This window comes from Micromys minutus (genome assembly GCF_963924665.1).
Source record: "Micromys minutus genome assembly, chromosome: 3".
NCBI classification, from domain to species: Eukaryota; Metazoa; Chordata; class Mammalia; order Rodentia; family Muridae; genus Micromys; species Micromys minutus.
In genome coordinates this window covers 21,925,565-21,941,780 of record NC_137972.1, presented here as the reverse complement: position 1 = coordinate 21,941,780, position 16,216 = coordinate 21,925,565, and the positions used below count along the sequence as shown (strand labels likewise).

Here is a 16,216-nt window from a genome sequence, read left to right as displayed (position 1 = left end):
GAAGTCAGGGATACAGTCTGGAACTCAGTGAGACCCCGTCCCCAAATAAGACAGAAGGCAGGACTGAGTGACTCAGAAGGCATAATCTGAGGCTAGTTTGGTGTACATAATAAATTCCAGGCCTGCTACCTGCTAGCACCACATAGTAAAAACCTGTGTCAAATAAATAATAACGCACGCACACAACCACCACCACCAAGAACAAACACCAAAGGAAAAACAACAGTGAAACACAACTTAATCTTTAAATTACATACCGTTGGCTGCTGAGATAACTCATGTAAAGTACCTGCTTTGCATTCAGAAAGACTAGAGTTCAATCCCCAGAACCCATAGGTTTGTAATCCCAGTACTGCGGAGGCAGACATAGGAGGATCCCTACGCCCACAAGGCTACCTATATGGTGAGTCCCAGACTAATAAGAAGTCTAGTTTCTAAGAAGGTGAAGAGGCTGGTATCCTGGCAATGATGCCTAAGGCTGGCTTCTGTCCACACTCCTACACCAAGGGTTTCACCCATACACACAAATATACGTACAAACGCACGTCATTGCTTCCACTTTTGAAAGTGTCTCACTAAGTCTTGCCCCTTTTGAAGAGCTAGAAAATTAGGCTCCCTTTTGTTTTCTTTTAGAAAGAAGGATTCAGAAGGATAATGATTAGGAGTCAGCAACAAAGTGAATCCACCACTCAGCCGGGTGTCAAAACTGGGGAGTGTGCTTGATGCATTTTGTTTGAAACTAGAAGACTTGGCCATATCTAGGCCTTTTATTTAAAAAAGATCATATATAACTGATATTGGACTCAAATTTAATAAATACATTTACCGTATAGCTGAGGATAACCTTGAACCTAAACTTTTTAAAAAAGACTTATTTACTTTTAAAATTTTTTAAAAACTTATTTATTATGTACACTGTAGCTGTCTTCAGACACACCAGAAGAGGGCATCAGATCCATTGCAGATAAATGTGAGCCACCATGTGGTTGCTGGGATTTGAACTCAGGACCTCTGGAAGAGCAGCCAGTGCTCCTAACCACTGAGCCATGCCTCCAGCCCTAACACCAAACCTTTGATCCTCCAGCTTCCAGCTCCCAAGCGCTGGCATTGCAGGCACTGGTCTCCACGCCCAGTGGCTTGCCTGGGGCTTTAACCACACACTCCTCAGTCACGAGGACTTGACCAGGCCAATGTGAGCCCTGGCCACTGTGCTTTGGAGATTCTCATAGGCACTCTAGATATCTAGTTACATTTTGCTGGTGGTTCTAGGGGCTCATAAGTAGAAGCTGACCTCATACAGCTAGCTGGTCCTCCTGCCTCCACCTCTTATATACTGGGATTACTGATATGCAGCCCCACACCCAGCTGCCTATGTCCTCTGGACTGGAAAAAGCTTAAGATCAGAGTCTCATTGGAACATATTTCGTGTACCTGTCAGTAAATCACTGATCCTCAGAAGACACTCTGATTTTGACCAGCCACAGAGTCTTGGTATTAAACAACTAAAAAGCATGTGTATGTGCCCCCCTCTTTGGCTAGTAGTTTTTAATGTGTATAGGTGTTTTGGCTGCATTTATATTTGTGTATCACATGCATATAGTACATTTGGAGACCAGAAAAGGGTGATGGATCCCCTGAAGCTAGTCTTTCAGATAGCTGTGCTCTTCCTGATGTGGGTGCTAGGAATTAAACTTTGTTCCTCTGGAAGAGAGGCCAGTGTTTTTAACAGCTGAACCATCTTTCCAGTCCCATGTTTGTCGCTTTTTATTTATTTATTTTTAATTTTTTAAAGAACTATTTATTTTATCATTATATATGAGTACACTGTAGCTGTCTTCAGACACACCAGAAGAGTACATCAGATCTCATTACAGATGATTGTGAGCCACCGTGTGGTTGCTGGGATTTGAACTCAGGACCTCTGGAAGAGCAGTCAGTGCTCTTAACCGCTGAGCCATCTCTCCAGCGGTTGTCACTTTCTATGTTCAGATTACATGCTAAAGATAGTGGTGCACACTTTTGGGTTGTTTTGTTTTGGCTCTGGGTGGCCTGCAACTCACTACGTAGACCAGTATAGCAGGACTTTTGCTGACCAGCCAGCAGTATAAATAATGACATAAGAATTCTATATAGTTTAAAGCTTAGACCTTTTGCTTGGACAGTCTCACAGCTAGCTCCTCTTTGAGGGCTGTCTGAACTGCAAGCATCTGAGCAGGTGTGGAAAATCAAAGGTTTGCAAATATGACAGGTGATGGGCCATAGAAATGACAATACCAATATTCTCCCAGCATTTAGCTCTCTGCTGGTACAAAACTAACAATTCAAAACACAGAGACACACCTTCACATAATTTAAAGTAAATTACCCCAATATCTCCCTGTTTTAGTCCAGGAAAATGCCTTATCTCTAACATCAGAAAACTATATCCAATAAGAACAATTATGAAAACTATCAGGGGTTGGAAAGATAGCTCAGTGGTTAAGAGCACTGACTACTCTTCCAGAGGTCCTGAGTTCAATTCCCAGCAACCACATAGTGGCTCACAACCATCTGTAATGGGATCTGATGCCCTCTTCTAGTGTGTCTGAAGACAGCAACAGTGTACTCATATACATAAATAAATTGATTTTAAAAAGGAAGAGAAATATCAGGTAAGAATTACATTCATGGGCTGGAGAGATGGCTCAGAGGTTAGAAATACTGCTTCATCACGGTGTATCATCATTTAGGTTTTTATATCTCCTAACCTTTATAACTTGTGTGTATCAACTTCTTTTAACCCTATAACATTTTTTTAAAATCCCAAACAACTTAAACTTTTATGTCTTTATACATTTCCACCTCTTTTGTGAGTTTTCTTTTTTACTTTTGATAGCAAGGAAAACAGTAAAACTATAACTATCTAGTCTTCAACCCCATCAGAGACTGAAGAAGGATAAATTCTATCGGATTAAACAGGAAGTGCAGAACAAGCAGTTTCTATTAAATAATGGGGTGACTGGTAGAGGGAGTTGTGATTGCTTCACTTGGTTTTTCCTTTCTTTCTCTTTTCTTTTCCCATTCATTTATTTTTAAGGATCTATTTATTATTTATTTATTTTATGTAAGTACACTGTAGCTGTCTTCAGACACACCAGAAGAGGGCATCAAATCTTATTACAGATGGTTGTGAGCCACCATGTGGTTACTGGGATTTGAACTCAGGACTTCAGGAAGAGTAGTCAGTGCTCTTAACCGCTGAGCCATCTCTCCAGCCTAGCAAGCAGTTTCTAAATCCATAGAGATGGCAGATACTTCTGGCTACCTGGATAGTCATCAAAGGTTTCACTGTGTCACTAGCGCATTGGTCATTCGCCACCATGCCCAGATGATCTGACAGCCTTTTTTTGTGAAACAGAAATTTTTAAGGACTGTCTTAACCTTGTCTTTAGTCTTTGCAAAGCTGGGCAATTGCCTTCCAAATGTCCTGCTTGTCCACAATTAGGACAGCATGCTGTCAGCACTTGAGGTAAGGGACAGTTTTTTGCCCAATGGCCATCACTGGAACATTTGAAGCAAACTCCAGGTAGAGATTCTTTGGTGCTCATCATCATGTTTGGAGTAGAATGGGGGTGCTGCCAGGAGCTGATGTGTTTCTCCGTTGAAAAAGCCATTTATTACACCTTAAATACCACATTCTGCAGATCTCTGATGTATCTGAGGACCACCTATCTATCCAAAGAATATCTAAATAGGCAAGCATTGCTTGCTTCTAGCTACTTACTATCTGCCTAACTTTGAAAACATCTACAGTAGGCTAAACAAAGCTTATTTCTACAATTAACTAAACTAGTACTTAACATGACTATACGTTTGAGAATTTGACTGACTGCTAACTTGTACTTCCTCATTATTCTAAACAGCTTACAAAGTAGCTTTTATTGGACTAGAATTTTACATTATATTTTTTAATGAATTACATAATTACAATGCTTTAAACAAGAGTTGAAGCATATATGTAAAATATACTGCAGCAAAGATCATCTTAAATTTATATCAATGCCCAAAAATCCATACCAATCTAAAGTATTTGAGACTTACTGCTTTCTAGTCTAAAAATAGATACAATAATTCACCCTTTTTTCCCCTTTCATCCCATTATTCCCCATTTTGTCATTTTATCCCTTCCCCAGCTTCTCTCCCAACACTAGACAAGAGAGAAAGAAGCAGCAGATGCAGGAGCCGCAGCGGACAAGTGAGCTTTCTGGAAACAGCCCAGCATTTTGTTCAGCTTCAGGCATATCCAGGAGATGCACAGCCCCAGGGATACAGGGACTATATCCCAGGGTTGCTTCTTGCTACTGATGTGTCTTATATATATATATATATATATATATATATATATATATGTATAGAAATATGCTGTGATTGGGAATGGGAGACCCTCTGCGCATACCCTGGTGTAGTTACTTCTGGGTGATAGCCCACTCTGTTGGGCAAGTTTCCTGCAGATCAACAAAATGATGACTTTTAAGAGATAAGGCTGTTTAGATGAATGAATGATTTTATTGAATTCCTAATTTGATTTAAGTAGGTTTAGGAAGTTAGTTTATGTAATTTTGGAAAGTAAGGGTGTTGACAAAAAATTTAAGAAGTTAAAGTCAGAATCAAGAATAGAGTGTGCCCCTTCCTGACACATAGGCTTGCGGAGAAGTACAGTGAGCTTTCATGTGTTACAAGCATTTCATTGTCTTAGCAATAAAAACAGGCTTGGGACGAGTTAATGATCAAAGAAAACATTCATTCTAGGTTGGACCTGAGTTCTAGAAGAGCACATGTGATCTGAACTGGAGTCCTCACGATTATGAAACAAGTTCTCAAAAATAAAAAATAAAAAAAGAAACAAGTTTTCTTAACTGTGGATTCATCTCTCAAGCCACCCCCACAAACTGTGCCCTGCCTCTACCCCCAGCCCCCGAGAAAATGTTTCTATGTGTAGCCCTGGTCACACTGGAACTTGTTCTGACCAGCCTGACCTCCAACTCTGAGATTTCCCCACCTCTTGCACTCAAGTGCTAGGATCAAAGTCCTGTATTACTCCCCTGCAAGTAATGTATTGGGTGTTTTGTTTTTTTCCTTAAATTCCTCTGTTACCCATCATGTCCCTGCATACATATTTTTAGTGGTCATGGGCAGGTGTGTACCAAGAGTGTATCTGTATTCCAGACAGAGGGATGAAAGGTGTGTGCTAAGGGCTGAGCCACACCCTAACTAGAAACAGGTTCAAGTATCTTGACAGCACACTTTGTTTTCTTTTTGAGCAGTGTTTTGTAACAGTTTCCTTTGAGACTGAAACATTTCATTTAACAAGGAAACTCCTTGGTCAATATTGTAAACAACTCTAACTAGCTTGAAGAAGTCCCTGAAACTGACCAGATTCATTAGGAACTTCCCTGGCAGAGTAAACTATAAAAGCTGAGCTTTACTTTCAGATGACAGAAAGAAGGGTGAGTTGAAAAGAAGATGGGAGGGGGTGGACTAGAGAGAGCACTGATGGTGGTTCACAACCATTTGTAATGGGATTTAATGCCCTCTTTTGTTGTGTTTGAGGACAGCGAAGGTGTGTTCACATGCACAAAATAAATAAAATCTTTAAAAAGAAGACCCTGAGACACAGGGCTGCCTGAAGAGGTTTAAATGAACTGAAGTGGCTGGAAAGAACGTTCAACAAACCTTTGAGCTGTCTGCAGGCTGTTCAGTGTGTTCTAGGTTCCCAGCTTTTGTGATCTGTCATCCATACTGGGGTGGGCTTTGGTGATGTAGATGTCTTTGAGTCATTTCTCTTCCTGTAAGTAGCCCCTCACCCATACTCCCTTAAGTAACTACAATAAAATGCATTGGTTCACTAAATTGAATTTTGATGGTATTTATACTTGGGTCTGTTGCGGGTTCCCTAACTGGGGTGAGTAGATATGTGTGTTGCCTCTCCCCAGGAAAAGTTTGTCACATGACAACTAGAGACTGAACTTGAGCCTTGCATATACTAGGTGAGTATTCTCTACCAGTGAGCTATGAGTGTGTGAGCTCTCTCTCTCTCTCTCCCCACCCCCGCCAGCCCCCTTTCCAGGGTTTTACTATATAGTCCTGGCTGTCCTGGTATTTGCTATATTGACCAGGCTGGCCTCAAATGCACAGAGATTGATTTTCTTGTCTGTCTCCTGAGTCCTAGAATTAACTGTGAGTACCACAGCACCTTGCCCTGCTCTCTTTGCTCATTCTGGTTTTGAGGCAAGGTCTCGCTAGACTGCCAGACTGTAGGTCAAACTCACCTTCTAATCTTCTGGGGTACAAATCTGCACCACACTTAGTTGGCTTTTTAATGTGGTTAAAATATTGGGGGGGGGGTTGTTTTTTTAACATGTATGAGTTGGGGCTGAAGAAACAACTCAGAAGAGCACGGACTGCTCTTCCAGAGGTCATGAGTTCAATTCCCAGCAACCACATGGTGGTTTATAACCATCTACAATGAGATCTGGTGCCCTCTTCTGGTCTGCAGGAGTACATGCAGGCAGGATGCTGTCTACACAATATTAAACATACTCACAATACTCACATATATAAAAATAAATAAGATCACCCTCTTTTTTTTTTTAACATTTATCTATTTATTTCATGTGTACACATACAATGTCACTGTCTTCAGACACACCAGAAGAGGGCATCAGATCCCATTTCAGATGGTTGTAAGCTACCATGCGGAATTGAACTCAGGACCTCTGGAAGAGCAGCCAGTGCTCTTAACCCATCTCTCCAGCCCACAATTACCATGAGACAAATACCTCAGGCTGTATTGTATCTTGGTGATGAATCTCTGAATCTTGCCTCTTGAATCTCCCTTACCTCTGAATCTCCAGTGCTAAGATTATAAAGTATTTTATTAGGTAAATTAAGATTTTTGGTGACTAATCTTAGTGGAGTTGTCAGAGTTAAGAGGGTGTAGCTATTGTAATGGCCGTGTTCCTTTATACTTCAGAATTTGGGTGGTTGCTGATCTAATGAGTTTCTTTAGAATTACTTCATAGGCACAAACATGAGAAAATATGTAAAAGGACCTTTGCAGTTTCCCAGGGTCTATATCACTGAAGAAACCATTGTTCCTGCCCAGCATTAACTGCCTACAAATCCTCAAGGAAGGTGGGGTCTCCAGGATCTTTTCCTGAGTTTTTATTTCCGACCCCTAACCCCCAGTGTCAGGTCTAGTACATGCTGGACAAGCCTTCTCCCACTGATCCACACCCCCACCCCCCATCCCCGGAGATTTGTAGCACAAACTGAACTGTTTCCTACTTCAGACTTTGGGGCAAAAACAAAACAACAAACATTGCCAGAGAAAGTCCTTAATTCAGGAAGGTGGGCAGATGAGGAGTTAGGGAACATTTTATCAGGCTGCCACAACGGAGTCTTAGAAACAAACTGGGGTAAGTCAAGCCTCAATCAAGGCGATCTCCTAACTCCCCCTCCTTTCTACCATTCTGGGTCCAGATTCCGTTCTCCCTACATCCAAGCTTTCTCCAGCTTGCAATAAATAAAAACTTTTCGGTGTGATTCTGTTTTGTGTTTAGTATATATAGCCCAGACTGACTCCAAGTTCCTCCTCCCGCCAACTAAATAGTTAAGATCTCAGGCGTGCGTCACCACACCAGGCAGGCTTATTGTAACTCTTCTTACCCCTCTGGCGTTCCTTGTTCATCTTTCCTCCAAAACACCTTCCCTAGCCCGACTTACAGCTTCCCCTTAGCCACAGGCTTTCAAGCCCTCCACCCCCACCCCCAGCCTCTCCCAGTTTTAGATCCAGGTTTCCTCCTGCGGAACATTCCAGACCTTAGTGTTTATGCCTGAAGCACAGGCTGCAAGGGGAAGGCCCGGAGTGGCGCACCACTAGGACTGGCTGAGGAGTCAGCACATGCACAGTCGCAGTGGGGCGTGAGAGACCCCCCCCCCCATGCTGCCGCAGCGCACACTACGAGCCCACGCGCGACCGTCAGCCTGCATGAGTCAGCTTCCCCACCCCCACCCTGCCAGTGTGTTGCCTTGGCTACGGGACTAGTACGGGGTGGAGGCGGGGCCGGAGGCGGGGCCTATGAGCGACCAGTAATCCAGGTTTCTCAACCCTCAGCCCAGTTGCCATTTCATTCTTATTGGTGAGTTTGGAAAATAGGCTTCCTTTCTGGATTTGATCCTTTCTGGTTTGCTTTACATATTATATAATACTACTTGTCTTTAATTGTTGATATATATATATATATATATATATATAAACATATAAATGCAGCCTGCTGAGTTCATTCAGTGTTGCTCCAATGTATATGTTTTTAGGACTGACCACTTGGTGTTGGAAAGCCCAAGTAAGAGAGCTCATTCCTGAGGAATACTGATTCTCTCTCAGCAGCCATGAATCGCCTTCAGATCTCCATCTAGGGGCGGGGCCTTGTGAGATTTTCTGACTCCACCTTGGCATGTCACCTGGTGTTGTCACCGTTCAGGCCTTGTTTAGGCAAACCATATTCCTGAAATTTCACCGGCGCATGTGTTCTGCATGTGTTCTGGTCTCTCTCCCCTCTGCACCGCTGGAATACTCTCTATTCTGAGACTAAAAGGTTTAGTTTTATAACAAACATGAACTCAACAAAGGCCTGGTTAAATAGGGCAGAGTGTGGCCAGCTTGTCAGATGAAAACTGAACTTTGTTCCACTGAGCCTGGTCCAGGCTTTCTCTGTGTGCCTCAGAAGGCTAGATGTGTTTTATCAGTTAGGTTGTATCGCTCTAAGGTTACCATGTCTCCCTACAGCAGGACCCATCAGAAGGTAGCCCAACCACTTCATTTGCCACCCAAGAAAATAATCTGGAAGAAGCTGGATCTAGCGCTTGGAAGGCAGAGGAAAGTGGAGGCAGATCTCTGAGTTCGAGGCCAGCCTGCTCTACAGAGCAAGTTTCAGGATGGCCAGGGTTACACAGAGAAGTACTGTCTTGAAAAGCAACCAAAAGGGGGGGGGGACCAATCTGGCAGAAAAAGCTGGCTTACTACACAAGGGCCAGTAGTATGGGATTTAAATATATACAATCATGGCTTGCTCAGCCTGCTTTCTTATAGAGCTCAGGATCACCTGCCCAGGGACACCACCACCAAAATGAGCTACCTCCCAACCCGCATCAATAACTAATTAAGAAAATGCCTTACAGCCAGATCTTATGGTGGCCTTTTCTCTATTAAAGTTTTTTTCCTCTCTGGTTTGTGGGTCAAGTTGGCACAAGACTAGACCTCGAAATGTGCCTATGCCACATTTGTGTGGAGTTCGGAAAAAACCATCAACCCCACCCCCAACTGGAACTTACGGATGTATGAGAGCTTCCATGTGGGTACGAGAGCCTGAACTGGGTACTTTACAAGAGCAGCCGGTGCTCTTAACTGCCAAGGCATTGCAGCAGGCTCACATCAGAACTTTAAAAAGTTAAAATTAGCCGTGTGTGACTCATGTCTTTATGATCCTATCGTGTGAAAGTAGAGCTAAGAGGAACAGGAATTCAAGGCAAGCTCTTGGCTACATAGTCACTTCTGTCTTATGATGGGCTACAAGAGACCATTCCAAACCCATCCAAACAACTACAACAACAACAACGTTAAAATTAGGCTGGGCACAGGGTACACACACCTTTAATGCCAACACTCTTTCAGAAGGCAGAGGCAGGATGATCAGTGGGAGTTTGAGTTCAACCTGGTCTACAGAGGGAGTTCTAGGCCACCAGAGGTTAGAGTAAAATCCTGCTCCCCCTCCCCGTTTAAATTACCTGGGGCATTATGGGAGTTTTGAACTGTTATCAATAGGCATTCGAGGTCAAACTTCAGTGGCAACCTCCCCTTGATAATGCAGCAAGCAATTTAACTTCACTCAGAACTAACCCTTGGAGCACACATCCACTAGAGAATGTGGCCCCTAGTCGTCTCATTACCCAGGAGGCTGAAGCAGGAGGATGAATGGCTACCACTTCAGCAACATAAGGGAGATGCAGGGAACAATCTTAATCCCTAGGTTCTCCTGAACGGAGCAGTAATTCAGGGTGTCAAGGCCTCTTACTAATCTTGGGATTGACTTGCTCAGGCAGCGCAAAGGTCTCCAGTAGAGAAGTCTCCACACGCGGAATCCAAGGCGATGACGTCATCAAAGGGATAATTCTAGACTGGGATGGGAGGAGGGAGGGGCACGCAACTGTCAGGTGGCTTCGGAAAAAATAAACTGCTGGGAGTCCTGGGAGGGACAAGAGGACAACCAGAGTGTGCTCCACAAAGCATGCGCGCTTTTCCACATCTGGAGTCATGACACAACCTTTGCCTGGATCCTTTGCAGCCGGTGAGTTCCCATGGCGGGAAGTGATGTGGCGGGCGTGGTCCGGGAGGTGACTATAGGGTTAATCGTCTTCAGAGCCCAGGGGCGGAGCGCGGGCGGGCGTCCTGCGGCCCCGCAGGAGCCGGAAGCGGTTGCTGGTCAGGGGCGCTTCTAGCCTTCCCTATCTGTGCTTCCTCAGAGATCTCTGCGGGCTAGGGGGAGCCCAGTGAGGTACGGGGTAGGGGCCGGGCATTAGAGACCTCAAAGAGACAGTCCATGGTGAGGTGTGAGGGAGAAAATTTGCGAAAAACTGGGGGGTTGGGGGGGACGACGCAGATGTAGTGACAGAGTGATGGGCCTGGAAAGGTTGGGGGACCAAGGGACGATCGGGCTGGCTGGCATACACCGGTGAACGAATGGGAGCCCTAGGGGAAGATGCTGCGCCTAACTCGTTTCTTTCTCCACACCACTCCAGGGGACGGTCCGGAGCTCAACTTTCAAAAGAGAGACGCCCCAACAAGCCAGTTTTGAGAAGTTCTTCAGCTGCTCACCTCATGGGCCAGACAGCCCTAGCAAGGGGCAGCAGCAGCACCCCTACCTCGCAGACACTGTACTCTGACTTCTCTCCTCCTGAGGGCTTGGAGGAGCTCCTGTCTGCTCCCCCTCCTGACCTAGGGGCCCAACGACGCCACGGCTGGAACCCCAAGGATTGCTCGGAGAACATCGATGTCAAGGAAGGGGGTCTGTGCTTTGAGCGGCGCCCTGTGGCCCAGAGCACCGATGGGATCCGGGGCAAAAGGGGCTATTCGAGAGGCCTGCATGCCTGGGAGATCAGCTGGCCACTGGAGCAAAGGGGCACACATGCCGTGGTGGGCGTGGCCACCGCCCTCGCCCCGCTGCAGGCTGACCACTATGCGGCGCTTTTGGGCAGCAACAGCGAGTCATGGGGCTGGGATATTGGGCGGGGAAAACTGTATCATCAGAGTAAGGACCTTGAGGCCCCCCAGTACCCAGCCGGACCTCAGGGTGAGCAGCTAGTGGTGCCAGAGAGACTGTTGGTGGTTCTGGACATGGAGGAGGGGACTCTGGGCTACTCTATTGGGGGCACGTACCTTGGTCCAGCCTTCCATGGACTGAAGGGGAGGACCCTTTATCCTTCTGTAAGTGCTGTTTGGGGACAGTGCCAGGTCCGCATCCGCTACATGGGCGAAAAGAAAGGTGAGATCTGGACTAAGGGTGGGAAGGGGATTACCACTCTTGGCAATGGTTTGGGGTGGGAACTCGTGGTTGGACCACAGGAAGTGGGTTTCATGTCACTTAGATGGCCTTCCTTGGCTCTAGCTTCACTTCCAAGACCTCCTGGATGTGTGATGCAGAAACTCAGAGCCCTCATCTGAGGTGGAAATGGAGGAAGAGATAAGGGAGCTCAGGAGTTTGAGGATGTCTGGGTGGAGTTGCTTACTTACCTTGCCTCCCTGTTCTCTCTCAGCAGAAGAACCACAATCCCTTCTGCACCTGAGCCGCCTCTGTGTGCGCCAGGCTCTGGGGAACACCCGGCTGGGTCAAATATCCAGTCTGCCTTTGCCCCCTGCCATGAAGCGCTACCTGCTCTACAAATGAAGCATGGGGGTGTGCTTGCACCCTATGGTAGGGACAAGTGGAGAGGCACCACTGGTCTAGACAACTTAAAAGCTGGTGAAGCTGAGGGGAGGAGGCTGGACCCCTTCTCACAGGAGCAAGACATAAGAAGTGGTACTCAAGGCTGGTGTAGCCTGGGACAAGAGTTTTTTTTTTTTTTTAGTAAAAAAATGAGATGTATTGTCACATGTGTTTTGTTTTTTTTTTTAAAAAACTTCACCATCCGCCCCCAGACTAGAGCCCCACCGCTGTCTTAAATTAAGACAAAGCACAAAGCTCAGGCCTAGGTGTTTATTTCCCTTACACGTAGGATGGTTCACAAACACGATGATACTAGGGCTTCGGCGCACTGTGGGGAGGGACCTCTTAGAGTACGAGGATCTTGGCCTTAATGGATGCTGCTATTCAGACCCAAAGGCTCTGAATTTCTGCATCACACAACCAGTAGGGCTTGGGAGTGAAAGCTAGAGCCAAGGCCAATCTCAGTGACAGGCCAAAGTGACAAGAGGCCTACTTCCTATGGTCCAGCCATGAGTTTCCATCCCAAACCAATGGAAGGCGTTTCCACTCATTAGGGCCCAAAGGGACAGCCAGCTCTACTCCTTCCCCTCCTCGGGAAGCCACCTTGGTGACATATTTGATTCTAACCAGTAAAGGGATTGGCCTGGTCCCAATCATTATGGGGAGGTGTAAAAGGCTCAGGAAGGTACTGTGTGGATTAGGTCACAAGATGGGGTAGATGATGTCATCAGAAGCACGTGACTGGTGGGAGCAGTTACTAAACTTCCGGGCAACCTAGTCCAGGCTATGCAGGCAGGTAGGGGGAATGAGCTGCGAGCGCTCATTGTTTGGCATTGATGATGTCCACAAATTCAGGCTTGAGAGATGCACCGCCCACAAGGAAGCCGTCCACGTCAGGCTGGCTTGCCAGCTCTTTGCAGGTAGCTCCAGTGACAGAACCTGTAACAGGAACAAGAAGACGGTTTGTTGAGGGCTACAGCGGGAGGACTTAGGCCCCACCTCTCTGTGCAAGGTAGCCTCAGTCTGCCTCAGCCCATTTCCGCCTTGGCTGGGGCCAAAGCCACTGACCTCCATAAATGATCCGAGTGCACTGAGCCACCCCATCAGAGACATTGGATTTCAGCCATCCCCGGAGCTTCTCGTGGACTTCCTGAGCCTAGAAGGAGGAGGCAGCGTAAGCAAGATCCTTCCTGTCACTCAAAGAGTAAAAACCCACTGGTTCTTATATAGAGAGTTTAGTTTCCAGAAAAGTCCCGAGATCAGAGAATAGCAAGGCAAAAAATCCCACCAGGCTTGGAATGAACACCTTTGGCAGAGTAGTCACGCACTCCTTGGTGAGTTTGGGGGCCCCCAGTCTCTAAAGTAAAGGGGCTTGGCCCTTTGGGTGGGCTCCATAGAAAGTAGAGCTCCTAGGCACTTACCTGTTGAGGGGTTGCAGTCTTGCCAGTCCCAATGGCCCATACAGGTTCATAGGCCAGAACCACCTTGTTCCAGTCCTTCACATTATCTGTGGGCAAAGAGCAGAGTGAATAGGAAGGAGCTGACCTGCCAAAATAGTTATGGCCTACAGCCCCTGGTGGGCTCCCCCCACCTAAAAACCAAGGCTCGTACAAGCCAAGGCACACATGAGACCAGAGGACAACTTGCAGAAGGGGATTCTCTCCTGCCACATCAAAGGAATCAAAGTCAGGTCCCCAGGCTTACCCACAGAACCATTTCACCAGCCCCTAGTGGCATATGAAGGTGGGGTTTGAGCCTTCTGTAGGAACAGAAGTGACAAGAATCATGCAGGCCACCCTCTTTCCCCTGGCTCAGTATGACTCAGGCAGGTTCCCTGGCTTTTGACCCCCCCCATCTCTGTGGCCTCTGCTAGACTCAACGATCCATGTTTCCAGAGATACCTGCGATGACCTTGGTTTGTTCGAAAACGACCTTCTCGGTGATGCCAGCTTCCCTTTCGTCTAACTTCTCCCCGATGCAGGCGATCACTCCGAGTCCTTCTGACAGGGCATGGCTCACTTTCTGCCCAATCAACTGTTGAAGAACAAATAAATATTAGGTAAGATACCTTCCTAGGATGAAAGCATCCCCTATCTTCCCTCCTGCTTACTGACCTCATCTGATTCTCCAAAGACGTGCCTTCTTTCCGAGTGCCCCAGCACCACCCAGGTGGCTCCTAAGTCTTTGATCATGCCAGGGCTAAAACAGATAAACACCAGGCTCAGCAAGAAGCCCATAAGAAAGGTTTTCCCCCCATATCCCTTTCTGCCTCCTCCTCACCTGATTTCCCCAGTGAAGGCCCCATTGGTCACTTTGTAGCAGTTTTGTGCAGCCACTGCAATTTTGGGATCCAGCTTCTGCCTGGCGAAGTCGATGTAGGCGGCTGGCGGTGCACAAACCACCTCTGAGAATGAGATCAGAGACAGCCCTCACTGTCAGGCTTGCATTCACTTCCTCGGTTCTAATTTCCTTCGATTTTTTTTTCAGTCCAGAAAGCTGACCTTTGTCCACTACACAGCCCAGGCTGGGCCTATTACCAATCCCAGAGCCTTCCTAATACCGCTGATAGGCTGCGGCCCTTACCCTGCCCTCTGCTCTTTTAACAGCTGTGGCTCTAATTTCCTCGGGCTATTCTGGGAATGGGCATCTCCTAGACTCAGCATTCTACAGGGGGTAACCCCTTTCTAAAATAGCCCATCCCACATATCCATGCCGGTAAGGATTTTTAGCATAAGGAGAAGTGGTCAACCGCGGGAGTTTGTATTTGGGAAACAGATGATCACTTTGGTCATTCTCAAGGTTCTCTGATTAGGTGCGTAGAAGAGGGTAAGGATGAATGAAGGGTGAGCAGCAGGAATTTGACTAGCCCACAGAGACGTTGTGTTTTCCTGTTTCCAGTCTGAGAAGAGCTGTCTGATTTTTTTTTTTTTCCTCTCCATTCCCCAATGGCTCGGCATGTTTGGCATTTACTCAGTGCCCAAGGTGGAAGGCAGGAGTGGCCCATGCTGTGGAATGTAGGGATGTGGAAGCCCCCAGCTCAGAGGCCGAAGCATGCGGCGGCGCGGGGAGGAGTTTCGGGCTACGTGCAGAGACGCACGGAGCAGAGGCCGAGGGGGCAGGTAGCTGAGAGCCCGCGCAAGCTCAGCTTCCTTTCTCGCGATCTGGGGGTACACGTGCCACTTTTCTTGATTATCCAACTGGATACTGGTTCTTCTTGAACCTAAACCCTAGCTGGTGCAGCTCCCGTCCACTCCCCAAGGGCGACCTTCTTTGCACCCCTGCCCCCCCACCTCAAGAACCCCTTTCGGGCCCCACAGGCCCAGGGCAGCATTTAAATGCTTTTCCTCCTCAGCAAATAAGCCTCTGTACTGCCCGGACATCAAATGGCCCTTGTCCCCAGGCCACCATCTAGGTCCACTCAGACACTGAGCAGGTGGTGCCACGCCCGACCCTCCACCCCCACGTCCGGCCACCGCTTCCAAACAGAGCTCACCGGTGTCTGCCGGTAATTTGGCTGCGTTCAGGGTGCAGATGAGTTCTCCTAGGCACTTCTTCCTCCCGTTCATCTTCCAGTTGCCCCCAACGAAGAACTTCCTGGAAGGCGCCATTGCACTATGCGTTTGTCTCTGAAGGTCAGTACAAACGCTCGGCTCTTGCCACTGGCCACTTATATAGATGGCTGTGAAGCAGAACTCCTCCTTCTTCCCGCCCTCCGCCATGGTTAGGCCGGCCCCTTGCAGTTCCGCCTTCCCCTCCGTCCGCCTCCCCGCCTCCCGGTGTTGCGATATTCTGACGTTTCTTGTAGCAATATTCTAGGGGGTTCGGGGGCTCAAACGTTGACTCGGTGACTCGACAGTTGAGATGCTGAGCCTCGCGCTCAGGGAAACAAACATTTTTGCGATTTCAGAGGACCAAAGGGCATTCATTCCCTGTGGAGCTGGCAGCCAACAAGCCTCGGACCCTGGGTTTGAGGGCACCTTTCCAACTCCGAAAGCGCCCCATTCCCTCATAGCATAAAGCAAAGCCATGGTTTGCGGACCCCTTCCAGCAATCACAAGGAAGGGGCCCAAGTGTTTCACAAACGTCGCTGGTGATTATGGGGTCCTTGCAGTTCTTGTCAAGCCTTGAGTGGGATACTATGTGTAGGGGAGGGAGGCAGATTAGCCGCAGCCTTATACAAGCCCGTCAGCTGATAT

General features: G+C 47.2%; 2 protein-coding genes across 5 annotated transcripts; one reads left to right on the top strand and one right to left on the bottom strand.

Moving 5' to 3' along the window:
- The first annotated feature begins 9,727 nt into the window (after window positions 1–9,727).
- Window positions 9,728–12,479, top strand: SPSB2 (splA/ryanodine receptor domain and SOCS box containing 2). Of its 4 annotated transcripts, none has more exons than XM_080914265.1 (2): window positions 9,728–11,579; window positions 11,854–12,479. In XM_080914265.1, exons 1-2 carry the CDS (start codon window positions 10,778–10,780, stop codon window positions 11,979–11,981), a joined length of 930 nt encoding a protein of 309 aa, XP_080770391.1. In that variant the 5' UTR covers window positions 9,728–10,777; the 3' UTR covers window positions 11,982–12,479. The 4 variants fall into 4 exon arrangements, with proteins under 4 accessions (XP_080770391.1, XP_080770390.1, XP_080770393.1 ...); XM_080914264.1 differs by having other exon boundaries at window positions 11,851–12,479; XM_080914267.1 differs by having other exon boundaries at window positions 9,728–10,385; window positions 10,837–11,988.
- TPI1 (triosephosphate isomerase 1) lies at window positions 12,277–15,739 on the bottom strand (the record flags this gene model as incomplete). The annotated part of the gene is made up of 7 exons (XM_080914268.1): window positions 12,277–12,959; window positions 13,089–13,176; window positions 13,442–13,527; window positions 13,922–14,054; window positions 14,135–14,219; window positions 14,301–14,424; window positions 15,514–15,739. 7 exons carry the CDS (start codon window positions 15,737–15,739, stop codon window positions 12,841–12,843), a joined length of 861 nt encoding a protein of 286 aa, XP_080770394.1. The 3' UTR covers window positions 12,277–12,840.
- Between the last annotated feature and the right edge of the window lie 477 nt (window positions 15,740–16,216).